Source organism: Rhinoraja longicauda, chromosome 1 (genome assembly GCF_053455715.1).
Source record: "Rhinoraja longicauda isolate Sanriku21f chromosome 1, sRhiLon1.1, whole genome shotgun sequence".
Taxonomy (NCBI): Eukaryota; Metazoa; Chordata; class Chondrichthyes; order Rajiformes; family Arhynchobatidae; genus Rhinoraja; species Rhinoraja longicauda.
In genome coordinates, this window is record NC_135953.1 from 47,087,614 (window position 1) to 47,115,201 (window position 27,588).

Below are 27,588 nucleotides of genomic sequence, written 5' to 3' on the forward strand. Positions count from 1 at the left end.
GTTTTATTCTTTCTTCTCAGCAATTTAAAAGATTATCATTTTAAAATAGCAACCAATGATACAATTCCTGATGTTATTAAAAGCATCGAGGAGATTGGTGATGCAGTGGACATCAGTTACATGGTAAGTAATACCAGCATTTTAATTTACCTGGAGACATATTTTTAATTTAGCCCAGATGAAATTAAATAACAACTTAGTATCTCTTGTTCATCAATTTGAACAGTAATGTCTGTTTGCCATCTCTCCAGACATGTGTAGTCATAGATTCATAGTGATACGGTGTGGAAACAGGCCCTTCGGCCCAACTCGCCCACACTGGCAAACAATGTCCCAGCTACACTAGCCCCACTTACCTGTGCTTGGTCCATATCCCTCCAAACCTGTCCTATCCATGTACCTGTCTAACTGTTTCTTAAACAATGGACCAAGCATGAACAGCCTCAACTACCTCCTCTGGCAGCTTGTTCCATACATCCACCACCCTTTGGATTCTGATTAAATCTTTTTCCCTTCACCTTGAACCTATCTCCTCTGGTCCTCGATTCTCCGACTCTGGGCATCTACCCAATCTATTCATCTCATGATTTTGTACACCTCTATAAGATCACCCCTCATCCTCCTGCGCTCCATGGAATTGAGACCCAGACTACTCAACCTCTCTCTGTAGCTCACACACTCTAGTCCTGGCAACGTCCTCATAAATCTTTTCTGAACCCTTTCAAGCTTGATAATATTCTTTACTGTAACATGGTGCCCAGAACTGAACACATTAATCTAAATGCGATCTCACCAATGTCTTATACAACTGCAACATGACCTCCCAACTTCTATACTCAATACTCTGACTGATGAAGGCCAAAGTGCCAAAAGCCTTTTTGACCACCTTATCCACCTGCGACTCGACCCTCAAAGAACCATGCACCTGTACTCCTAGATCCCTCTGCTCTACTTCACCTCCCAGATGCTTACCATTTACTGTGTAGGTCCTGCCCTTGTTCGACGTCCCGAAATGCAACACCTCACACTTCTTTGTATTAAATTGAATTCACCATTCCTCATCCTACCTGGCCAATTGATCCAGATCCTGCTGCAATCTTTCACAACTGTCTTCACTATCTGCAAAACCACTAACTTTTGTATCATCAGCAAACTTGCTGATCTTGCCCTGTATGTTCTCATCCAAAGCATTGATGTAGATGACAAACAGTAACAGGCCCAGCACCAAACCCTGAGGCACACCACTAGTGACAGGCCTCCAGTCCGAGAAGCAACCCTCCACCATCACCCTCTGCTTCTTTCCATGAAGATAATTTGCTATCCATTCAGCTATCTCTCCTTGGATCCCATGTGATCTAACCATCCAGAGCAGCCTACCATGCGGAACCTTGTCGAACGCCTTACTGAAATCCATGTACACAACATCTACAGCTCTGCACTCATCGACCATTTTGATCACGTCTTCAAAAAAATCAATCAGATTTGTGAGACACGACCTCCCACGTACAAAACCATGCTGACTATCCCTAATTAGCCCTTGCCCATCCAAATGCCTGTATAACCTATCCCTCAGAATACTCTCTAGTAACTTTCCAACTACAGATGTTAAGATGTAGTGTTAGACAGTCTTACATCAGAAGAGCACATGATAATATTATACCAAGTATTTTTCAGGAAGGTGAGGAAATAATTACCTTGTCATTGCCCAAGTTACTTCCTGAAAAAGCTCAACAGAAAGAAATTAAATGGAAAAATCAGAATACTTTTGTGAATGAATGAATGTCAAATGCAAAAATACAACACATGGTCATAGTTAACCATTATTTAATTTTGCCTGAAATTGCCTTCCTTCCTTTCCTCCTATTTCCCACTTTCTCACTCTTTATTGGCCTGGCCTTTATTTCTCCTTCACTGGTGATACAGCTATGAATGACTAACATGTATCCTAAACCTGTCTGGTGGAAGATTATCTGCCCCTAATTTATATATGTTTTGGCTTATCTGGTCCAGTCCGCAGAGTGCTACATGTTTGCTTATATTGTGGTTCCTTCAAATCTTGAACTCTTTCATTCATAAAAATATAAAAATAATTAATAGAAGCTGGAGTAGGCTATTCTGTCCCTCATTTATACTCTGCCATTCAATAAGATCATGCCTGATATTTCTCCTCGATGTTGTTTCCCTACGCTAACTTCAAATCCCTTGATTATTTTAATAGCTAAAAATCTATCAATTTTTCTTTTGAATGCACTTTACGCCCGAGTCTCGCAGCACTCTTACATGGAGAAATTAAAAGATTTCACCACCCTCAGGTTGGAGATATTTTGTTTTCCTGTCTGACCTGAATGGCCAACCCCGATTTTGAGACTGTGACACCTGGTACAGATATCCCAGCTGGGGGAAATAGCATCACTGCATCTATTCTGTCAAGACCTGAAATAAAAAGCTTTATCGTTCACTGAGACCTTCTGGCATTCTGTTTTTTGTTCAAAGTATCTGCCCAGTCTGCTCAATCTATCCTCGTATGACAAATTCCCATATCAGGAATCAATTTGGTTAACCTTTTTCAGGTAGGGATACTTTAGAAGCATACATAACTGGCTATACTCTTATAATTAAATCCTCCAGCAATAAATACCTTCATATTTGCTCTTCTAATTGCTTACTGTATCTGCATATTAACTTGCATATAAAAGGATACCTTGGCCCCTCCATAATAACAAGTGCATTCCATCTTTACTGTCCTTATCTATTCAATATACCTCTAGGCAGCCTATTCACAGCCTCTGTAATGAAATAGACATCAAAAAGATGTCAGCCTGTGGTAAGAATCGGAAGCAGAATTTCAATCCAAGCATCTCACCGAAGTTAATCTCGGTCTGTTCTCAGCAGAGGCCTCACCTTTGTTCCCCTCCGCCCCCACATCAACATGTTCCGGGTCCGCCATGATGTGGAGCTCTTCTTCCGTCGCCTCCGCCTCCGAGCCTTTTTCCTTGGTAAGGAGTCCTCACCCCCCCCCAGTGATGACCCCTTCTCCCATCTCCAGCGGACCCCCTCCTCTTGGACTCCCCCGCCCCCCCCCGGTTGGCCAACTACCCTCATTAGAACTTTTCATCTCCAACTGCCGGTGTGACATTAACCGCCTCAAATTCTCCAGTCGCCTGACTCACTCTAACCTCTCCGTTCCTGAACGTACAGCCCTCCACTCACTCTGCAACAACCCTGACTTAGTCATCAAACCCGCTGACAAGGGAGGTGCTGTGGTAGTCTGGCGTGCTGACCTCTACCGGACCGAGGCCAGACGACAACTCTCAGACACCTCCTCCTACTTATCCTTGGACCATGACCCCACTGATGAGCACCAGACCTTAATCATCAACACCATCACTGACCTCACCAATTCCGGTGCTCTGCCCTCTAATGCCTCCAACCTTATCATTCCCCAGCCCCACATGGCCCGATTTTACCTTCTCACTAAAATCCATAAACAGAACTGTCCCAGCAGACCCATTGTTTCTGCCTGTTCATGTCCCACCGAACTTATTTCCACCTACCCTGACTCCATCCTATTCCCCCCCTGGTCAAATCCCCCCCCCCACCTACGTCCAAGACACCTTACATGCTCTCCGTCTCCTCGATAACTTCCGGTTTCCAGGCCCCCAATCCCTCATCTTTACCATGGATGTCCAGTCACTCTACAAGGATGGTCTTGAAGCCCCGTTTCTTCCTCGACCGTAGAACCAGCCAATCCCCATCTACTAACGCTCTCCTCCACCTAGCAGAGCTGGTTCTTACCCTTAACAACTTCTCCTTTGACTCCTCCCACTTCCTCCAAACCAGAGGCACTCGCATGGGCCCTAGCTATGCCTGCCTCTTTGTCGGGTACTTCGAACAATCCCTGTTCCAGACGTACACCGGCCCCATCCCCGAACTCTACCTCCGCTACATCGATGACTGCATTGGTGCTACCTCTTGTACCCATGCAGAACTCACTGACTTCATACACTTCACTTTCAATTTCCATCCTGCTCTTAAATATACTTGGACTATCTCCGACATCTCCCTATCGTTTCTGGACCTCACCATTTCCATTACAGGAGACAGACTAGTGACTGACATCTACTACAAACCCACTGACTCCCACAGCTATCTGGACTACACTTCTCCCCACCCTGTCTCCTGCAAAAAGTCTCCTACTCCCAATTCCTCCGTCTACGCCGCATCTGCGCCCGGGATGAGGTGTATCACACTAGGGCATCAGAGATGTCCTCATTCTTCAGGAAACGGGGCTTCCCCTCCTCCATTATAGATGAGGCTCTCACTAGGGCCTCCTCTATATCCCACAGCTCTGCTCTTGCTCCCCCTCTCCCCATTTGTAACAAGGACAGAATCCCCCTTGTCCTCACCTTCCACCCCATCAGCCAGCGTATCCAACAAATCATCCTCCAACATTTCCGTCACCTCCAACGGGACCCCACTACTGGCCACATCTTCCCATCTCCTCCCCTTTCTGCGTTCCGCAGAGACCGTTCCCACCGTAACTCCTTGGACCACTCGTCCCTTCCTACCCAAACCACCTCCTCCCCAGGCACTTTCCCCTGCAACCGCTGGAGATGCAACACCTGTCCCTTTACCTCCCCCCTCAACTCCATCCAAGGACCCAAACAGTCTTTCCAGGTGAGACAAAGGTTCACCTGCACCTCCTCCAACCTATTGTATCCGCTGCTCCAGATGTCAACTTCTGTACATCGGCGAGACCAAACGCAGGCTCGGCGATCGTTTCGCTCAACACCTTTGCTCAGTATAACAGGTATAACAGGTATAACAGAGCTTTATTTGTCGTTCGGTACCGAAGTACCGAACGAAACTACATAGCAGTCATAGAAAAAAAAAAGAACACAAGACACATAACCCCAACACAAACGTCCATCACAGTGACTCCAAACACCCCCTCACTGTGATGGAGGCAACAAAACTTCCACTCTCTTCCCCACGCCCACGGACAGACAGCTCATCCCCGACCGACCCGCACAGTCCCCGCACCGGGCGCTGAAACGTCTCGCGGCCGAACCGGGCGATGAAAGGCCCGCGACCAAGCCTTGCGCAGCTAAGTCCCGTGGTCGAGCCGCACCGGGCGATGTCAAGTCCGCAGCCGAGCCGCACCAGCGATGAAAAGCCCCGCAGCCGAGCTGCACCGGGCGATGTTAAGCCCCGCGGCCGAGCCGCACCGGGCGATGTTAAGTCCCGCAGCCGAGCCGCACCAGCGGTGAAAAGTCCCGCAGCCGAGCTGCACCGGGCGATGTTAAGCCCCGCAGCCGAGCTGCACCGGGCACTGTTAAGTCCAGCAGCCAAGCCGCACCGGGATGTAAAGTCCAGCGGCCAAGCCGCACCGGGATGTAAAGTCCAGCGGCCAAGCCGCACCGGGTGATGTAAAGTCCAGCGGCCGAGCCGCAGCGGGCGATGTTAGGCCCCGCAGCCGAGCCGCACCCCGCGCCGTGAGGAAGAGAAAAGTTCCCCCCCCCCCCACACCCACCCACCCACACCACCACCCCCTCCCACACATACACAACCAAAAAAATATATATAAAAACCATCCCAACACCGACACACAACAAAAAAAGGGAAAAAAAAAAACGGACAGACTGCTAGTCAGCCGCTGCCGTTAGGCGCCGCCACGTGTCCGCCTTAACCAACCTGATCTCCCGGTGGCTGAGCACTTCAACTCCACCTCCCACTCCCAGTCTGACCTTTCTGTCATGGGCATCCTCCAATGCCATAGTGAGGCCCACTGGAAATTGGAGGAACAGCACCTCATATTTCACTTGGGCAGCTTACAGCCCAGTGGTATGAGCATTGACTTCTCCAACTTTAGATAGTTCCTCTGTCCCTCTCTTCCCCTCCCCTTCCCAGTTCTCCCACTGTCTTCCTATCTCCACCTATATCCTTTCTTTGTCCCGCCCCCCTGACATCAGTCTAAAGAAGGGTCTTGACCTGAAAGGTCACCCATTCTGTCTGTGCGAGATGCTGCCTGACCTGCTGAGTTACTCCAGCATTTTGTGATACCTTCGAAGTTAATCTTGGGACTCCAAAGATTTGCATTGCTCTTGGAATTGTATAAAATTGTTATTTGTGTTTTATAACAATTGTTTGATTTTAGTATTAGCAGAGAGATAATTTCTTGACTGTAATATTCTAACTCTCACTCATTTTGCCTGAACAAATATTATTTGTGTGTGGTGTATTCCAATAAGTTTAAGAATGCTAAAAGAATCAAACTCTCTTGAAATATTCACTTTTGTTTGTTCGCAGATCGAGAATGACAGAGATTTTCCAATTTCACATCTTACAATGAATGTAGCATTTCCATACTTATCTCCAGCAAATAATACTCTTTTATATTTGACGGGAATGACATTATCTTCAGTAAGTTACCACTTTATATTTTGAGGATTGGTTTGTTTGTTTCCAATGGGTCAAGTTAATAATGTGCCTGAAAACTATTTAATGACCCTCTATTTAATCGGATAGTGATTAGTTAAAATTAAAATTAAGTTGAAGTGAGTAGTATTAATTTATTTGTAATCTCTACTCATTTTTGCTTTCATACGTTTAATTTTAAGGAAAATAAAATTCAAACTAGATTAGATGTATGTTTAATCTTGCATAGTAATGTGTTGAAGGTATTGCCCAACTCTCTGGATAAGAATGTGCTCAAGGTTTCTAAATTATTGTGCTCCCAGCAGAGCAGAGCAGAAAATCTGGGTTTCAGCACATCAGCTTTACAATAGTTTATTTCCGAATTGATACAGAGTGATGCTGTTTGTCCCCAGTAGGTATTCCTAGCTTCAAATTCTTTAAACTAGCATTCCTTTTTGGCAATCCTTTAGCCTTTGTCAGCCATTTAAAAGTCATCATAAATATCAGTGCATTTCAGTGGACTTCAGTGAAACGTAAACATCTAATAATCAAGGTTATTCCTATTAATAGAAGGTTGCTCCAATTAAATAAATCATCTCTATGGTGAAAATATCTTAACATCATCTTTGAAGGTATACAGCTCAAAAAACGGTGACTCAAGCAGTGCAATACAAGTTTCTTAATAACCCGATCTCCACAGTATAGGGGGGGTCTCACTAGACAGGGAATAGCAGGAGCTTCCTAGAAACTGTTTCTTTGCCCCATTAGTCCCATTTGTAAAGAATCTGAATAAAACCTGACCTCCAATGTGGACTCAGTTCCACAGATTGGCTGGCAGAATGACATGCCAATGTCAGAGCAGCCCAAATATGCCAAAACTCCCTGACTCACAGACCAGGCCCAAGGCCCAGCCCTCTGAAGCCACCACGAGGTGCTAGAAGGTGATGGAATGTTGTCACAGTTATAGGAAATAGGTTAAAATAAATAATATTGATTTCTTGGTTATTGTTCCCCATTTTTGTTTGCACAATTCTATTTGTTGAGCTAAATGAAACTCTAACTAGGTTAGATTTTTGTTTAATCTTATCAATGTGTTGAACATACTGCTAAACTTGCTGGCTAAGAATGTGACAAAGGTTTCTGAATGCCATCATGATCATTTGTAAAATGTGGCTTGTGATTTCCAAAATGTTTGTGGAATTTGGGAATACTCCAGTTTTATTTTGAGATAAATATATGCCCACTGATCCTCTAAAGGTGCAGTCCCCAGTATTCTTTACTATTTCATACATTTAGGCCAGTTTTATGTACCAGATTTTTGGTACTGTATCGCTAGTAAATAAAACTGGCCTAAACATGTGGAATAGTAAAGGATGCTGGAGACTGCAAATTTAAGTGATCAATGGCATATATTTTCCCCAAAATGAAATTGGAGTATTCACAAATTATTAACACAATGCAGAAAATGAACTGCACTACATGAAAATACAAGATGCAGAGTTGGTAGCAATTATGCCTTTTAACCCCAGAACATTTACTAATCGCGTCAATAGAAGGCCTTATCTGAGATCAAGCCAATCAGTGGGTGATTTAGGAAAGTTGCCTAAAGGAAAGGTACCCATGCAGTCCACGTTTTCTATGAGGTAGCATCTGGACTATTACAGGCCAACCCCAACAAATAATTAAGAGGAAGGAACTGCAGATGCTGGTTTAAACCGAAGATAGACACAAAAACCTGGAGTAACTCAATGGGTCAGGCAGCATCTCTGGAGAAAAGGAATAGGTGATGTTTTGGGTCGAGACCCTTCGTCAGACTGAGAGTCAGAGGAAAGGGAAATGAGAGATATAGACGGTGATATAGAGATGTAGAACAAATGATTGAAATATATGCAAAAAAGTAACGATGATCAAGGAAACGTAGAGCCCACAATGATCCATTGGTGGCTGAAGGGTTAGGTGATAACGAGTTATACAGACTATGAAACTCAACAGGATGATAGTGAAACTAGTTTGACGACCACGGTGGGGGACACGTGACGGAGAGGGAGAGTAAAACAAAAATGTAGGCAACCATGCCACCCAGTTCTAATTAATGGGCAAAACCTTAGTCACATGCTCGTCCACTGCTCTATTTGTTTTCATGGACATCAAAGTTACAAGTCAGCAATGCCACAGAAGAAAATCTTGGCCATTATGTCTTAATTTTAATGAAATAATTATAATTTGTACTTCTACCACAAAACTGCACATTACATTTTCAGTTGTGATTATAGTGTAACATGTAATGCAGCGATTTCACCAGAATCATTACCCATTGATATTTTAGTAAGTACTAAATATCTCGGTATTAATCTGGCCTAATTTATGAATGTGGTCTTGGTTAATTTGAAACTTATTTCAATTTATTTCTTTTCATTTGACAGAATAATGTAGGCAGGTGTCATGACTCACATTTTGTGGATCCTCTGAAGATACACCCAGAAAATCCACAGAAACCAGTCCCAGAAGAGGAGCGTTTCATAAATACCATGGGGGTAATCATAAACCTGTCAGATTTCACTTTGCCGTTGCTGTTGGTTTATTACTGTCATGTGTGCCGTGATACATCAAAAGGCTTTGTTTTGCAAGCTATTCAGGCAAATGATACCATTTGTACAAATGTACAATCATACTATCCACAAGTGCAGCAGGTAGTGCCAAAAGAGAAAGGAAACAGTACAAAATATAATCCTAACAGCTACAAGGATACTGCTGATTGAAAAAAAAGTGCAAGAGCTGCAACGTGTAACATCAAGAGATCGGGAATACATATGAGAGGTCCATTTAAAGGAGACTGATAACAGGGGACTGAAGCTGTTCTTGAATCTAGTGATACATACTTTCAAGTTTTTGTATCTGCTGCCTGATAGGAGAGGGGCGAAGAGAGAATGACCAGGGTGTGAGTGACAATAGACAATAGACAATAGGTGCAGGAGTAGGCCATTCAGCCCTACGAGCCAGCACCGCCATTCAATGCGATCATGGCTGATCACTCTCAATCAGTACCCCGTTCCTGCCTTCTCCCCATACCCCCTCACTCCGCTATCCTTAAGAGCTCTATCCAGCTCTCTCTTGAAAGCATCCAACGAACTGGCCTCCACTGCCTTCTGAGGCAGAGAATTCCACACCTTCACCACTCTCTGACTGAAAAAGTTCTTCCTCATCTCCGTTCTAAATGGCCTACCCCTTATTCTTAAACTGTGGCCCCTTGTTCTGGACTCCCCCAACATTGGGAACATGTTTCCTGCCTCTAATGTGTCCAATCCCCTAATTATCTTATATGTTTCAATAAGATCCCCCCTCATCCTTCTAAATTCCAGTGTATACAAGCCCAATCGCTCCAGCCTTTCAACATACGACAGTCCCGCCATTCCGGGAATTAACCTAGTGAACCTACGCTGCACGCCCTCCATAGCAAGAATATCCTTCCTCAAATTTGGAGACCAAAACTGCACACAGTACTCCAGGTGCGGTCTCACCAGGGCCCGGTACAACTGTAGAAGGACCTCTTTGCTCCTATACTCAACTCCTCTTGTTACGAAGGCCAACATTCCATTGGCTTTCTTCACTGCCTGCTGTACCTGCATGCTTCCTTTCATTGACTGATGCACTAGGACACCCAGATCTCGTTGAACTCCCCCTCCTCCTAACTTGACACCATTCAGATAATAATCTGCCTTTCTATTCTTACTTCCAAAGTGAATAACCTCACACTTATCTACATTAAACTGCATCTCCCATGTATCCGCCCACTCACACAACCTGTCCAAGTCATCCTGCAGCCTTATTGCATCTTCCTCACAATTCACACTACCCCCCAGCTTAGTATCATCTGCAAATTTGCTAATGGTACTTTTAATCCCTTCGTCTAAGTCATTAATGTATATCGTAAATAGCTGGGGTCCCAGCACCGAACCTTGCGGTACCCCACTGGTCACTGCCTGCCATTCCGAAAGTGACCCATTTATCCCCACTCTTTACTTTCTGTCTGTCAACCAATTTTCTATCCATGTCAGTACCCTACCCCCAATACCATGTGCCCTAATTTTGCCCACTAATCTCCTATGTGGGACCTTGTCGAAGGCTTTCTGAAAGTCGAGGTACACCACATCCACTGACTCTCCCCTGTCAATTTTCCTAGTTACATCCTCAAAAAATTCCAGTAGATTTGTCAAGCATGATTTCCCCTTCGTAAATCCATGCTGACTCGGAATGATCCTGTTACTGCTATCCAAATGCTCTGCAATTTCGTCTTTTATAATTGACTCCAGCATCTTCCCCACCACTTGATCATGTTGGCTGCTTTCCCTGGGAAGCATGATCTGTGGATGACCTTCTCCTGCACTATATATCCATCCTTTTGTCCAGTTTAATATGACGATAAGAATATGGAAGTTTTCATTTACTAATTGGGAGTGGCAAGACCATTTTGACATGGGGTACTTACACAGCTCTGCAATTTCTTGTTATCCAGGCAGAGCAATTGCCAAATCAAAGTGTAATGTATCCCGATAGGATGCTTCTCATGATGAGTGTTAAATTTTCATCGTTTTCTGAGGAAGTTGAGGCATCGATGTGCTTTCCTGGCCATGGCAATGCACATGGATGAAAATGTTGTTTTGGTTGACTACAATAAACACCCATATAGTCCTTCAGAAGGACAGTAGTTATTCAACATGATGGTTTGAATTGATTGCATTGAATTGAATACTTTATTGTCACTTGTGTCAAGTCATTGTGAAATTCTTTGCTTGCATACATACCCAAGGTATGCAAATAATTGCCCATAAAGGATGCTTACAAAGTTACAAATTCCCCCAACCCACCCCCCGCACCAGTTCTCCCCCCCCCCCTTCCTTCAGTCCCCCCATGCCGGGTCCCCATTGTTCTTCCCCCTCTGTCGCAGCTGCCCCCCCACCCTGTGTCCATTGTTCTACACCTCCCCCCTTCAAAGTGGTCCCTCCACGTCGAGTCCCCATTGCTCTTCCCCCTCCCTCACAGCGTCTCCCCACGCCATGTCCTCCTTTGTTCCTTCCCTCTGCAGCGGCGTCCTCACTTCCACGTGTCCGTCCTCGTCCGTCGGTCGGCGCCATCATCGACTACCGTCCTCCCCATTAAGGCTGTCGGGTCCACTCCGGGTGCTTCCATGGCGTCGACCCAGGCCCCAACCGCGGGCTCCATTGACCCAGGCACCAATGGCCTTGGGCTTCAGGCTCATTATGGACAAGCAATAAATACCAGCCATGACATTTCTGCACCCAGTTGAAAAGTGAATAACATAAAAAGGCATATGAATGTGACATTATTCCAAAATATAGGATATCTGACTTTATGTGGTGCTACATCATGCCCTTAATGCATGGAATTTCCACGTCACAAAACCTAGATTAGTCATAATACTGTGCTAACAACAGAGGTTGTAAGTTCAAACCCTGAAACGTCAGATTAGTTCCACAAATGATCCACCATGTGGATTGAAAGCAGGAAATACATTAACTATTACGCCAGGCTTTAGTCAAACTAAATGATTCACCAATGTCATTTCAGGAAATGAACCTGGTGCCTCTCCTCAGTACAACCGAACTCCCACAATGTATGTTTTTTTTCCATTCTTGAAATAGGTCTTAAGAGAATCAAAGATTACAGGGTTACTTGAAGAAAATAGTGCAAAGATAAAAGATCAAACACGGTCTGAATGACGGATTAGGCAAAGGAGGCTGAATCCCCTATTCTTGCCTCCTTTTGTTATGATGTTTATGTTCTTATGGGCATATTAATATAGTTATCCCTTCCTGTTGTCACCAAGATTTTTTTTCTTCTTCTTTTCTTTTTGCCAATAAAAGTGAGAATAAAACATATTTTTTGATAACAATTCATCAAAGAACTGACTAATGGTCTTTCCTTTCTTCGCAGATTTGCGAAAATAATGCTGGATGTGTCTCCGTCTCCTGCACTGTTTCTCCATCAAGTTTTGTCCAGTTTAATATGTCGTTAAGAATATGGAAGCCTTCATTTATTAAAGTAAGTGAAATGTGTTTACTTGTTGCAAAGGTGAGAGGGAGAAATTTGAAGGAGATCGGAAGAGGGGTGTGTTTATGTGGAATGAGCAGCCAGAAGGAGTGGTAGAACCTGATACAATTACAATGTTTAAAAAGCATTTGGACAGGTACCAGGCTAGATAAGAAGTAGAGGGATACAGACCTAATTCTGACAATGGGAGTCAGCATACAATACAATACAATACAATACAATATATCTTTATTGTCATTGTACCCAGGGGTACAACGAGATTGGGAATGCGCCTCCCATACGATGCAATAATTTAAGTAATTAACAGCAACCCATCGTGCTCAATCTCCTAAAGGCTCTTTACATCCTCTCCAAATTCACAATCCACTATGTTTAATATCCTTGGCAAACACAGAAGCCTGATATTTGGTCACCTGCTGGGGTCCAAGAACGGATCTCTTAGGCACCTCACTATTTGCAGCCTGACAACCTGAGAAAGATCCATTTATTCTCATGTTTTGTTTTCTGTCCAGTAACCAATTTTAAACCAGATTTCTACATTACCCCCAATTATGTGTGTTCTAACCTCCTTGACGAACCATCCGTGCAGGAACTTTACAAGTGCCTTCCAGAAATCTAAATACACCACATCACCTGGTTCATCTCTTTCTATTCCGACAGTCAAATGCTCAAAAGAGTGTCAACCGATTAGTCACATGTGATTTTCCTTTCATAAATCCACGTTGACACTGCTCATTCCTATTATTCTTTGCAAAGTGTTCTATTATTACATCCTTCATTATAAATTCCAGCATTTTCCCTCCTGCTGACCTTCGGGGTCAGATGCTTGAATTTGTTTTTTCCTCACTCCTTTCTCAAATAGTTGGGTCACAGGAAGAATTTAGGAAGATATTACCAGAGTGTTTGTTGCCTCTATTGCCACCTCTTTCATAACTCTGGGATGTAGATTATGGGCTCTGTAGGATTTTTGCCTGATTGCTTCCCCTACCTAGTTCTTTGGGAAACCATCTTGTTTACATTCCATTAATTCATCTTCCACCTCATTCCAGCAATTTTAATAAAACAGTTCATATGCAGGAGAAGGTCTCCCATGATTACTGTATTATCCCTGTTACATGGATCACTGATTTCCAGTTTGACTCAATACATACTTCACTTAGTTCTGATTCAATACATTCTTCACTTAGCATTGCCGTTTCTATTATTTTGTATTTCTTTTCTGATTCACTTTGATTTCTGATTAGAATTGCTCTCAATTATATTTCTCTTTAACGTAATCTGGCTCTGAGTAAGATAAAACTTAATACAGTGGTGGTTTCAGGTATGGACACAGAATTAACAAGCCCATCAGCCTACAGATTCTGCATCAACCAACAACCAACCATTTACATGAAATCTACATTGATCCCATTTTATTTTATGCTTCCCTTGTCCTCAGTAACTCCCCTCCAGACTTTACTAATCAACTATAAACTAAGGGTAATTTTCAGTGAAATATTAACCTACAAGGCTGAAAATTGGGAATGTGGGAGGTAGCCCTTCTATTCACAGGGAGAATATGTAGTTCCACATGGAGAGCACCGGCGGTCAGGATTGAACTGGTCTCAGGTGCAGCGGCTTTACCAGGTGCAGTGGCTTTACAAGCTGCGCCACTGTGCCGCTCGATGTATGAGTAAGTTGTGTGATAACCTTCCGATTACAAAGCCCTGTTTTATTCAAACGCTGTGGTTTTGGTTTTACCGAACATTGATTTGATGCTGAAATTCATATAAATTAACCTCCGTAAACTATTTTTGCAAATGGTAAAATCGTGAGTACTTCTTGTATTGTGGAACTGGTTGAGTTTCACTTTGATGTTTGTTGGTAATGTTTCTATCATGATTTTTTTTTAACATATTAAACTAATATATGTGATATATTGACTATTTTGAGACAAAACCAAGGTCTTTTGTTGTTACAGGCAGATTTTAAGTCAATCAGTTTAATTGTAACAGCTACACTAACAATTGAAGATTCTCCACTTGTGGTTCTGAACAAAGCAATGGAAAGAAGTGCTGTGAGGGCTGTAAGTAGTTTTACTTTCTGTGCGATTTATTCTATGTCAATAGCCTTTCAGTGTTGACACCAGTTGATTCTGACTGAAGTCTAATTTGTCCTCTGTAAGTCACCAGTAAAAGTCCAGGCAAATGAAGTTAACATCATTTTTGTCGGCGCCAACAGCTCTTTCACTTAAATCATGGTGGATGATACAATGACGCTCTCCCTGAATAAGCAAGGAGCTGAAATGGAAATCAAAATAATTCAGTGTGCATACCGGGGTTTATCCTTCAATCAACATAATACAGATTTACACCTATTATTATGTTTCTATTTGAAGGATCTTGTAGAACACAAATTAGCTGTTTTGCCACATAACCATAAAATGTCACTTCAAATTACTTATTGGTACTTTGGCACATTCTGAGGGTAAGAGCGTGGCTCTATAAATTTAAATATCTTTTATAATCACCATAGAGAAGACAGTCACAGAAGACTCAGTTGGAGTGGAATGGAAACTAGGCAAGTGGGTTCAAGGCAATCAGGAAACCATTTTGACCTCGGCCACATGTAGCCCAGGAGATTGTGCCTCATCAATCTCTGTTTGAATTTTGGCAGGAAGTGGCAGCTAGCCAGTGAGCAGGAACGGGATGTGAGAAAGTGCTCTTCTGTGCTCCTGCTAACATCATAAAGTTTACCTAATGAAAACATGTAACGTACAACTGCTGGAAAGTAGTAGTGCCGTAGGTTAGGGTTCAACTCCTACACTGTCATTATTCCCATTCTGGCTATATTCATTCATGTTTCTGAATAAATATGTCTTTATACAAACATTCCTCTAGGCATCCACATTTAACCTCATCCTCTCTTCTCGTATGGTGTTAATCAAGGCTGTCTCTGACCATTGTTGCTGATATTCTCTATCTAGACTTCCTCTCCCACCCACCAACACAGCTCTCCCCCAAATTGCGCAAGCAACCAAACCAAGAGTTCATCCTCCTCACTGACATGTACTCCAGAACTTCCTGCGCCCTTAGTCAAACTGTTCCAATACAATCACAATATTGTCGTCTACCCAAAAATGTGGAAAATTGCCACAAAAAAACAGGCCAAATTCAACCCAACCAATTACTATTTCATTTGTCTATTATCCATCATTAGTGAAGTGATGGAAAGGATATTCAATGGTGTTATCAAGCAACATTGAACACCTAACCCAAATGCATCCAAATGCAGCAAGACTTGGACCATATTCAGGCCAGGGCTTTAGGTGGCATGCAGCATTCATACCACACAATTGCCAGGGAATGATATAACCAACAAGATATAATGCAGATATCACCCACTGACATTCAATGGCATTATCATCACTAAATGCCCCACCACCAATATCTTCAGGCTCATCATTGACCACAAACCAGAATGGCTTAGCGCTAGAGTTGCTACCTCACAGCGCCAAGGACCCGGATTTGATCCCGACCTATATGTGCAGAGTTTACACGGTCTCCCTGGGACAGTGCGAGTTTCCTCCAGGTGCTCCGGTTTCTAAACATATCCTCAAGATGTGCGGATTTGTAGGTAAATTGGCCTCTGTAAATTGTCCCTAGAGTCGGAAGTGGATGGGAGTGGCATAACATAGAATTAGTGTCAATGGGTGATCAGTGTTCAGCATGGACTCAGTGGGCCAAAGGCTGTATCTCTAAACTAAACTAAAGAAATTGAACTGGAGCAACTATGTATGTAATAAGGTTATAAGAGCACGTAAGAGACTAGGAATCCTGTGGTGAGTAGCGCACTCCTCCTAACTCTATAAAACCTGTACACCATCTGTAAGGTTCAAGTTTGATGGAATACTCTCCACTTGCCTGCTTCAGTGAAGCTTCAACGGCATTCAAGGTTTGACACCTCGGACACAGCAGCCGGGCACCTCGGACACAGACACCCTATCTACAACTGTTCATTCACGTCACCAGTCGTGACGAAGGTATTTATTCACAAAATGCTGGAGTAACTCAGCAGGTCAGGCAGCATCTCGGGAGAGAAGGAGTGAGTGACGTTTCGGGTCAAGACCCTTCTTCAGGCTCTGGGTCTGAAGAAGGGTCTCGACCCGAAACGTCACCCATTCCTTCTCTCCTGAGATGCTGCCTGACCTGCTGAGTTACTCCAGCATTTTGTGAATAAATGCCTTCGATTTGACCTGCATCTGCAGTTATTTTCTTACATCACCAGTCGTGACGCTCAATAGCATCAGTTTGTACCATCTAAAGGATGCACTGCAGAAAGATATCCTAGATAAAATCACCCCAACCTGCAGCCTCTAGAAAGTGGAAGGATCAAGACAGGATCAGAACACAACCACTTGGAAGCTGCTTAAGGGATTGGACAGGATAGATGCAGGAAAAATGTTCCTGATGTCGGGGGAGTCCAGAACCAGGAGTCACAGTTTAAGAATAATGGGTAAGCCATTGAGGACTGAGATGAGGAAAATCGTTTTCACCCAGAGAGTTGTGAATCTGTGGAATTCTCTGCCACAGAAGGCAGTGGGGGCAAATTCACTGGATGTATTCAAGAGGAGTTAGATATAGCTCTTAGGGCTAACGGAATCAACGGATATGGGGAGAAAGCAGGAACGGGCTACTGATTTTGGATGGTCAGCCATGATCATATTGAATGGTGGTGCTGGCTTGAAGGGCCAATTGGCCTACTCCTGCACCTATTCTCTATGGTTCTAGATTTCTAAATGACTTTTTGATCTTTTATTCTGAACTGATTTTACCCAAATAATAATGAAATTATTTCAATTTACAGGTGACGTTAACTGTATCAAAAGATGGAACCCGTGGAGGGGTTCCAATCTGGGTCATTGTACTCAGCATTCTTGCTGGCCTGCTGCTCCTAGCTCTTGTAATATTGGCACTGTGGAAGGTTAGTGAATCATTATTGTATTCAAGTGACATTACAACCTCCTCTTTCAGCAGTACAAACTCCCAACCAATCTGCTTTGCTACTATATGCTTCCTCTCTCTCTCTTGGCATTGTTTAATGAAACACCAAGTAAAAGTGAAATTGGTACAAATACTGAATCGAAATATCCTGAGCTTTAAGTATGTTAATAGTAAAAACCATCATAACTTACGGCATTTTAGTTTAATGTTTGTAGGTGGTGAATTGTACAGCCTGATCGCATATCTTTAATCCATATTCCTACTAATAATATGGACAACTTATACCAACAGATCTTAATCGGAATTCATTTATCTAGACGTTATCCACTATTAACCTTTGTTGAATTTTTAGTACCACAAAATTAAAACGACGCTAAGAAATGTAAATGCAAACAAGAATGATTTGTTGCATAGTTAAAAGCCAGATTCTGTAAGCTTGAAAGATAAATATTTCACAGGCAGCACTGTTTGAATGCCTAAGGATGCATTCACAATGCTGAAAACTGTGAAACTCAGGAGTGAAATGATTTAAACAATGAAGGCAGGGGTTAAGTTGTACTGTGCCAATTAGATATGCCAGCATGATTTAAGCATGTTTTAAATCTTGATTTCCATACTGTAATGAAGAACTTGCTAGTTGGCACAGAAATTGAAGCTTAAAGAAATGTAGAATAGAATCTTAGAATATTAATGACAAAAATGATGCCATTCTGTGCAAGTCAATAAAGAGCATGCCAACCTCTTTATTTTTCCCAGTGGTAGTTTTAGTTGTAGTTTTAGTTTTTGGAGATACAGCGTTGAAACAAGCCCTTCAATCCACGCTGACCAATGATGGATCAATAGTATATCACCAGTTCTATCCTGCATACTAGGGACAATTTACAGAAGCCAATTAACCTATAAACCTGCACGTCTTTGGAATGTGGGAGGAAACCGGAGCACCCAGTGAAAACCCACGTGGTCACAAGGAAAACCTCCAAACTCCATACAATAGCATCCATTGTCAGGATCGAACCCGGTTCTGGCATTGCAAGATAGCAACTCAAAGGCTGCATCACTGTTCTGCCCAATAGGTCCATAGGGTTGTAGATACTGGTACTCCACGTGTACATTCAAGTACTTTTAAGTGGGAAGAGAATTTCTCTCCCTACTGCCTTTGTCCAATGGGTTCCAGACCCTACCACACACTCTGGGAGAAGGAAAATATCCTCCTCGCTCCTCCAATACTTGGAGTCATAGCGTCACAGAGTGATACAGTGTAGAAACAGGCCTTTCGACCCAACTCGCCCACACCGCCAACAATGTCCCAGCTACACTAGACCCACATGCCTGCACTTGGTCCATATCCCTCCCAACCTGTCCTATCCATGTACCTGTCTAACTGTTTCTTAAATGATGGGATAGTCCCAGCCTCAAATACCTCCTCTGGCAGCTTGTTCCATACACCCTCCACCCTTTGTGTGAAAGTCACCCCTCAGATTCCTATTAAATCTTTTACCCTTCACCTTGAACCTATGTCCTCTGGTCCTCGATTCCCCTACTTTGGGCAAAAGGCTCTGTGCATCTGCACGATCGATTCCACTCATGATTTTGTACACCTCTATAAGATCTCCATTCATTCTCCTCCGCTCCATGGAAGAGAGATCCAGCCTACTCAACCTCTCCCTATAGCTCACACCCTCTAGTCCTGGCAACACCCTCATAAATCTTATCTGAACCCATTCAAGCTTGACAATATTTTTCCTATAAAATGGTGCCCAGAACTGAACACAATATTCTAAATGCAGTCTCACCAACGTCTTGTACAACTGCAACATGACCTCCCAACTTCTATACTCAATACTCTGACTGATGAAGGCCAATGTGCCAAAAGCCTTTTTGACCACCTTATCTACCTGCGACTCGACCTTCAAGGAACCATGCACCTGCACTCCTAGATCCCTCTGCTCTACAACACTCCCCAAAGACCTACCATTCACTGTGTAGGTCCTGCCCTTGTTAGACGTTCCAAAATACAAAACCTCACACTTCTCTGTATTAGATTCCATCAACCATTCCCCAGCTGACCTGGCCAATCGATCCAGATCCTGCTGCAATCTTTCACAACCATCTTCACTATCTGCAAAACCACCCACTTTTGTATCATCAGCAAACTTGCTAATCTTTTGCTGAACTTGCTAATTTATATCAAGAGGACTGGAATACAAAAACAGATGTATTGAAGAGGCTCCATAAAGTGCTGGTCAAGCCGTATTTGGAATACTGTGGGCAAATTTGGGCCCCATATCTGAGGATGGATGTGCTGGCTCTGGAGAGGGTCCAGAGGAGGTTTACAAGAATGATTCCAGGAATGAATGGGTTAGCATATGATGAGTGTTTGACAGCACTGGGCCTGTACTCACTGGAGTTTAAAAGGTTGAAGGGGGACCTCATTGAAACTTGCAGAATAATGGAAGGCATAGATATAGTGGATGTGGAAAGGATGTTTCCACTGGTGGAAGAGTCCAGGACCAGAAGTCATAGCCTCAGAATTAAAGGGTGCTCTTTTAGAAAGGAGGTGAGGATGAACTTCTTTAGTCAGAGGGTAGTTAATCTGTGGATCTCATTGCCGTAGAGGGCTGTGGAGACCAAGTCAGTGGATGTTTTTAAGGTAGAGGTAGTCAGATTCTTGATTAGAACGGGTGTTAAAGGTTATGTAGAGAAGGCAGGAAAATGGGATTAGGAGGCAGATATCTGCCTGATTGAATGGTGGAGTAGACTTAATGGGCCGAATGGCCAAATTCTACTATAACTTGTGAATCTGTGGATATGAGCCTTCTTAGTGTATGGTCATACCTCCCAAACGAAGTGATCTTTGGGTAAATTGAGCTCTAAATTACAAATTGCAGTAATGCGTGAAATGTACAAGACATTAAAACTTCTGGAAGGCAAATGTAAACAGCCGAATATTAATGCCCCAGCAGGGACCCATTAATTTATGTCTCCCTGCTGATTTGCTGCACGGTGTTCTATATGGTTTTATAAGAATTAAAGTAATGATCAAATAGAACATAGAAATGTATAGAACAAGATATTCTGCCCATTATATCTGTGATGCCAAAACAAACTAATCTCATCTGCCTGCCCATGATCCATGCCCCACCCTTCCCTGCAGATCCATGTGCCTATTTAAATGCCTCTTAAATGCCACTTTCCTATCTACCTCCATGCAGCGCGTTCCAGTACTCACTAATCCAAGCAAGATTCTGGTAAACCTCGTCTGCACCCTCTCCAAAGCCTTCCCCAACCTTCCTGTAATAGGGTGACTTAAACTGCACACCATACTCCAAATGCATCCTAACAAAAGTCTTATAAAGCTACACCATGACTTCCTGGCTCTTGTGCACAATGCTCCAAATGTTATATTTATCCCACCAATTTTATTCAATAAGGCAAAGATGATCACATTGGTGGCTTTCAGCTGAGCCGAATGGTCACATCGCACAGTGAACCGGCACAGATCTACTTGCACTTTATTCTGTTTTAAAACTGTTCTAATTTGTTTCATTTGATTGTTTAAATTAATACTGACTAGCTAATTAATTTATTGCATCGTATGGGAGGCGCATTCCCAATCTTGTTGTACCCCTGTGCAATGACAATAAAGATATATTGTATTGTATAACGCCTGATATTGGTGCAGGAACAAGATCTTCATTATCTTGTTAAAGTCGCCTTAAAATCGCAATGACATGCACTGGCCAGCTGCAAGAGAATATTACAAAGAGGTCTCAACGTCTTTTCTTTATTTAGCTGGCAGTGTTGATGACTGAATTAACGTTGTCTGATCATCATGGAAAGAGGAGATGCTGCATTGTTACAACTGCTCATTAAAGTCAACTTTAAATTTTTAATTATCTTACTTTTAAACATCCATCAAAATTCAAATTGAAAATGTGACAGTAATCCAACAGTTGATGCTACTTTACACACCTGCAATCTGACATGTGACATTTGAAACTTTCTACCTGTTAGGTTCAAACTGCTGAAGCAATATTTTTTCAAGATTATTAATACCTTTTCTATTTGCAGGCTGGATTTTTCCGAAGGCCTTTAAAAGAAAAAATGTGAAAGGTCACAAGAGGTTATTAACAGACAATACAAGGCAAAGGTTTCGTAGGTAGCTACCTTTAAGAACGAGTTGTAAAATGATGTTCGTAGTGAAAATAATTTACAAAGCCACTCTTGTCTTCTTAACCAGAACATAATTTGTTAATATCATGTATATATTTAACTTTTTTATTGTATATTATTGAAAAAATACATTCTTGCACAATGAAATGTACCATTTGAATTAATGATTTTAAATATGAGAGGTTTACCTGTTCTCCTCTGACTTAGTTACTTTAAATATACCTGATTTTCAGAAGATAAACATAATGTGTATGTTGCCCAGTGAATGTGTATATTTGTTGACATTATTAGATTTAAAGATCCTATTCATTTGATTGAACTCGCATTACACTTACATATGCTGGCAGATGCTTTTGAATTATAGATTTAAAACTACTTTCACATTATGTGGAATATTTTGTGGCAAACTTTAAAATATCTTTTTTATAATAGATCTTTATTTACAGCAGTAGAACATGATATGTACATATTTAGAATTTATCAACTTGTTTCTCTCTATTAGCAAGCACACAAGTGCTTACAAGAAAGATTCTCCATAATAATAGCAATGTGCATTGAACCTTAAAGACAGATGACAAGAAATGCCAGGAATGTTGAAACACTAAAGACAAAATAATGTGTCATAGTGGAACAGAAGCCAATGAAGTGCGAGAAAACAGACGTAAAGAGGGAGGTTTTTCCAACGAAAATGAGGCATGCCGTTTGTTCACAGTAATCCACCAGAAGATCTTAGCTTTGGCCCCTTGCATACGTTACTAACCAATCTTTGCAAGGCTGTCAGTACAAAATGGTGGTGACACGACGTACTGTCGGCCAAGATAGTTTTGACCTTTCTCGCTGTCCACCAGGAGATCAAAAACTCCAGACATGTACCGAGAATTGTGGTTTGTCCAGAATTTATTTAAAAGGGATTGAAGGGAACTCTCATTTCTTTCATGTCCTACCTCTGGCTCAGTTGGCCTCCACTAAGCTTCCAACCTGGTAATTGAAGACTGGAGTCAAGGGGTGAAACTTGCAGACTAGAGGAAGGGAAAAGAAGATAAGTGGTCAGGTATGATCCCATCACACCGAAAAAAACTCACATGGCAAGGCATTCGGTGAGTCAAGTAAATGGATTTCATAACCAAAAGATGTGCTAAAGATTAAGGAAAAACATGACTGGTATGTCTAACTGATAAAAGGGATTCATAATGGATGGGGAATACACAACATCAAAAAAATTACACTAATGAATTTAATAGGAGATCTTTACTTAGAACTTAAGACAGACTCTGTAAATGAAACAGATGCCTTTAAACCTTATCTTCCACTATTGAAATACTGTATATTTGAGGGCCAGCATCGGAACCAGCAACCTTTTTCTGTCAATTTTTTACTAATTATGTGATTCTTGAAGTAAGGAATATAAAAAACCTCTTCGCAAGTGAGTAATACAATTTTCTCTTAAATTGTTTTATATTTTAACATTTACTGACCTTGGAGTTCCTGATGGTAAACTAGTATATTTATGGTCAGTAATGAAGCAATTGCCCCTCTTCCCCCCTCATTATTTCTCTCTCTGGGCTGTTACACAGAAATATGTAGATAATAGTTACAAATGTGAGACTCGTGAATAATGCAAGTAATGCTTTGTCTCATTGATCAATCACATTGATAAATACTTGGCAAACCTAGCAGCCCAAATTACCTGGAGAAGCCAGCTAACTCAGGCAGTCACTCCATGGCAGAAGCTGCTGTATTATTTATTTATTCATTAATAATGGTGAGTAAAGGTAGTTTTAGTTTTCTTCCTATCACAACATTCCAATTATTAATGCAAATCTATTGCTCCATATATTAACCTCCTTTCGAGCACATTTATTTTGCAAAGGTTGACGACCCAAATGTTCTGATCCCTTCCTTTAGGGACTGCTTCAGGCCTTGAATGAAAAGAGACCAGGTCGGAGGAGAAAGTTTGAATTGTTGGCTCATCCTCTCCTTTATATTTTTCTGGGCTCTCAGGGACCAGATGGAAAGGGCACTGCATTTATCTGAATTTGTATGGCCCTCCCTCATCTATTTTAACACCAACTTGAACTTACATAGTAAAACAACTCGGAATACTTCACAGAAGCATAATCAGACAATAATTAACTCCAACATCAAGAAGTATTTTTACAGGTGGCCAAAAGTGGATACTTTCAACAATTGTGCAGACGGATGGGATGGTGGAGATGCAGACGTTTGGGAAGTTAAAAGGGATACTCCAAGTCTCTTGCCTCATTATCCAACCTCTTGGCTCACAAGTGGTCTTCACTGCAGACAAAGCTCTGATCTATGAAGCAGCTGCTATTTCCTAACCTCTAATTGCAAGTCCCAAAACAAAAAAGCCCACTCTTTTCAAAAGTATATGATTCAGATCACTGTATAGAACTCGGAAACAACAGATGTTTCCCAGGGTAATTGGTCCTGCAGTGTGATAAGTAAAGTTATTTGGGCTTGAGCATTTGATCATTCAAATATGAAAGTAAATTGGAACAAAATTATTGATAGACTGGTGACACATAGCCAGTGACATAACGTTATAGAGTTAGCTATACAGCATGAAAACAGCCCCTTCAGCCCAACTCATCCATGCTGACAGAGCCTAACCAAGCTAATCCCACTTGCCTGCACTTGGCCATATCCCTCCAAACATTTCCAATCTGTAAACCTTCAAGTATCTTTTAAATGTTGTAACAGTACCCATCTCTAGCACTTTCTCTGGCAGCTTGTTCCAGATCCATATCACCCATTGTGTGAAAAGGTTGCCCCTAAGGTCCCCTCTCATCTTAAACCTATGCCCTCTAGTTTTGGACTACACTACACTGGGGAAATATATACCTTACCCATGACCCTCATGATTTTATTTACCTCTATAAGGAAGCGCCTCAGTTTTCCATGCCCCAGGGAAAAAAGTCTGACTCTAATCTTATAACTCAATCCTTCCAGTCCTTGTAACATTCTTGTAAGACTTTTTTTGCATCCTTTCCATTTTAATGGCATCCTTCCTGGAGTAAGGCTGTACAAAGTATTCTAAATGCAGCCTAACAAGGTCTTGTAAGCTGTAACATGATGTTCCAACTCCTGTACTCAATACCCTGAGAATGAGGCCAAGCAGGCTTCTTTCTGTGGCCACCTCTATTGCCACTTTAAGGAACTACAACACTCACCAATGTCCTACATTTCATTGTGCAAGTCCTACCCTGGTTTGCCTTACTGAACTGTAACACCTCGCAATTATCTAAAATAAATTTAATCTGTCATTTCTTGGCACATTGGCCCAGTTAATCGCGATTCCATTTAGATAACCTAATCATTCAAATCATTGATATAAATAACAAACAACAGTAAGCCCAACACTGATCCATGTGGCACACCACCTGAGGCAGGCAGATAGATACAAAATGCTGGAATAACTCAGCGGGCGGGCAACATCTCTGGAGAGAATGGGTGACGTTTCGGGTTGATACCAAATTACCAAAAACGTCACCCATTCCTTCTCTCCAGAGATGCTGCCTGTCCTGCTGAGTTACTCCTGCATTTTGTGTCTACGATTTAAACCAGCATCTGCAGTTCTTTCCTACACACTTGTTACAGGCATTCAGTCTGAAAACAACCAACCTCAGTCTCCTACTTTCAAAGCAATTTTAGCATCCAATTGGCTAAATTACCCGAGCTGCCATACAAACTAACTTTCGGGTAAATTCCATGCAATCTAACCATCTGGAATGGCCTACCAGGGAGCACCTTGTCACGGCCTTACTGAAGTCCATGACCACATTGCCCTTCTTGGCCACTTCTTCAAATTTGTTAGACAGGATTTTCAAATCATAAATCCATGATGACTATCACTTATCAGCCCTTGCCTTTACAAATGGATGCAGATAATGTCTCTCAGGATCCCCTCCAATACCTTGCCGCTATTGGAGTTAGGCTCACTATTCTGTAGTTTCCTGGATTTTCCTTTCAGCTTTTCCCAAACAGAGAAACACAATTGGCCAGTCTTCCAGGACATCACCCATGGCTATCAATGATGCATATATCAGCCATGGGCATCACAGGTTCTTCCCTAGATTCCCACAATGTTCTAAGATACACTTGGTCGGGTCCCAGGGATTTATGTTCAGCCATCCTTAAAACAGCACTTGTGATTTCCATTTTTATTGGAGTCATTGGTTGGTTTAGGTTTAGGATAATTATTGTCACATGTACGAAATACAGTGAGGGGCTTTGTTTTTCATCATTTCCAATTAAAAAATATAATACAATACATGAATACAATAAAGCCAAACACAACCTCAAAAGTTGGAGCTAAGAGAAAAGTAGCAGAGCTCAGAATATAGTTTTTCCTGATTGTAGCATCGCAGTTTCAGAGAAAAAAATCCAATGAGCACAATGACATTAGTTAGCAAATGAAGACTGGCCTCCTCCTGCACCTATTTTCTGTTTCTATGTAACCTTGCTTCAAAAGTCTGGTAACAGAGGGGAAGAAGCTGTTGCTGAGTCTAGTTGTACTCCATTTCAAGCTTCTGTATCCTGACAGGAGTAGGGAGAAGGTTGAATGAGAGGGGTGGGAAAAGTCCTTGATTATGTTGGCTACTTTCTCAAAACAGCAAAAAGTATAGATGGAATCGGTATTGGGGACTCTGTATTGATGGACTGGGCTGCATCCACAACACTCTGCAATTTCTTGCAGTCTTGGGCAGAGCTGTTCCCAAACCAAGCTGTGATGCAACCCAACAGTATGCTTTCTAACGCACAACTGCAGATATTTGTAAGAATGATTGGAGTCATGCATGATTTCCTCAGTCTTTTGGGGAAGTGGAGATATTGGTGTGTTTTTTTGAATTTTGCATTAATATAATTGGTCCACAACAGATTATTGGTAATATTTACGCCTAGGAACTTGAACCTCTCGACCATTTCCACTTTGGCACCTTTGATGCTAATTGACTTATGTATTCCACCGAATGCTTCCTGAAGTTGATAACAAGCTTCTTCATCTTGCTGACATTGAGGGAGAGGCTATTATCCTGACACCATGTTACTAAGTTCTCTATCTCCATCCTGTACTCTATTTCGTCATTGTTTGTGATTCGGTCCACCACAGTGGTGCCATCTGCAAAATTGTCCCATATTATACTCCCTATACACTCATAACTACATGGCCAAATTGTGCACTAAGTCCATCTACAAGTAACATGATACTAATGAACACATACTAATGCCTCTGCTTCCATTGGAGACTGAGGAAATTTGGTATGCCCCACCCTGGTTAATCCTCCTTCTCCACGCTCCTGTCAGGTGGAAGATACAGAAGCTTGTATGCACACACCATCAGTCTCAGAAACTGCTTCTTCCCCTCTGTTATCGGACTTCAGAATGGTCCTTCCATCAGCTGGTGTATTGTCTGATTCTCCTCTACCTCATTTCAGACATTAGACTTTGTCTCTAGAACTGTTGTGCTTAAATGCTGAGAATCATATTCTGCGCTCTTGATCTTTTCCTTAGCTTTACTTACTGTACATGAATTTAGGTTAATTATATTTATGTGTAGTATAATCAGATTTGACTGGATAGCATGCGAAACAAAGCTTTTCACTGCACCTCCGTACACATGACAATAATAAACCTGAGCCTAATTTCAAAATTGCCACATTCATTCTGTTACCTTTCATTTTCTATAGTTATATTGTTGGAGTTAAGGAAAGAATAATGTTTCTACTTCAACCCTATTTTAATATCCTTGAAGAATGGTGTTTAATCCAGTAGGGTTAAAGGTAAACACTGGCCACAAAAATCCTGCTTCTGCCACCAATTTATCTCATACTACATTTGTATTGAATGTTCTAAATCCTTTACTGTTTAGGAATGCTTATTTACTGCATTTATATGTATTTCTCTCTGCACATTGTAACTTATGAAT

General features: G+C 42.1%; 1 protein-coding gene across 1 annotated transcript in view; it reads left to right on the top strand.

The window, feature by feature from the left end:
* itga1 (integrin, alpha 1) overlaps window positions 1-21,603 on the top strand; it is a 147,073-nt gene extending 125,470 nt beyond the window's left edge. Inside the window, exons 25-31 of the mRNA XM_078410053.1 lie at window positions 21-123; window positions 6,310-6,423; window positions 8,841-8,951; window positions 12,370-12,477; window positions 14,447-14,551; window positions 17,332-17,448; window positions 21,540-21,603. Coding sequence (XP_078266179.1) covers window positions 21-123; window positions 6,310-6,423; window positions 8,841-8,951; window positions 12,370-12,477; window positions 14,447-14,551; window positions 17,332-17,448; window positions 21,540-21,578 — 697 coding nt within the window. The 3' untranslated portion in view covers window positions 21,579-21,603. The remainder of the gene's footprint in view (window positions 1-20; window positions 124-6,309; window positions 6,424-8,840; window positions 8,952-12,369; window positions 12,478-14,446; window positions 14,552-17,331; window positions 17,449-21,539) is intronic.
* Window positions 21,604-27,588: the final 5,985 nt, after the last annotated feature.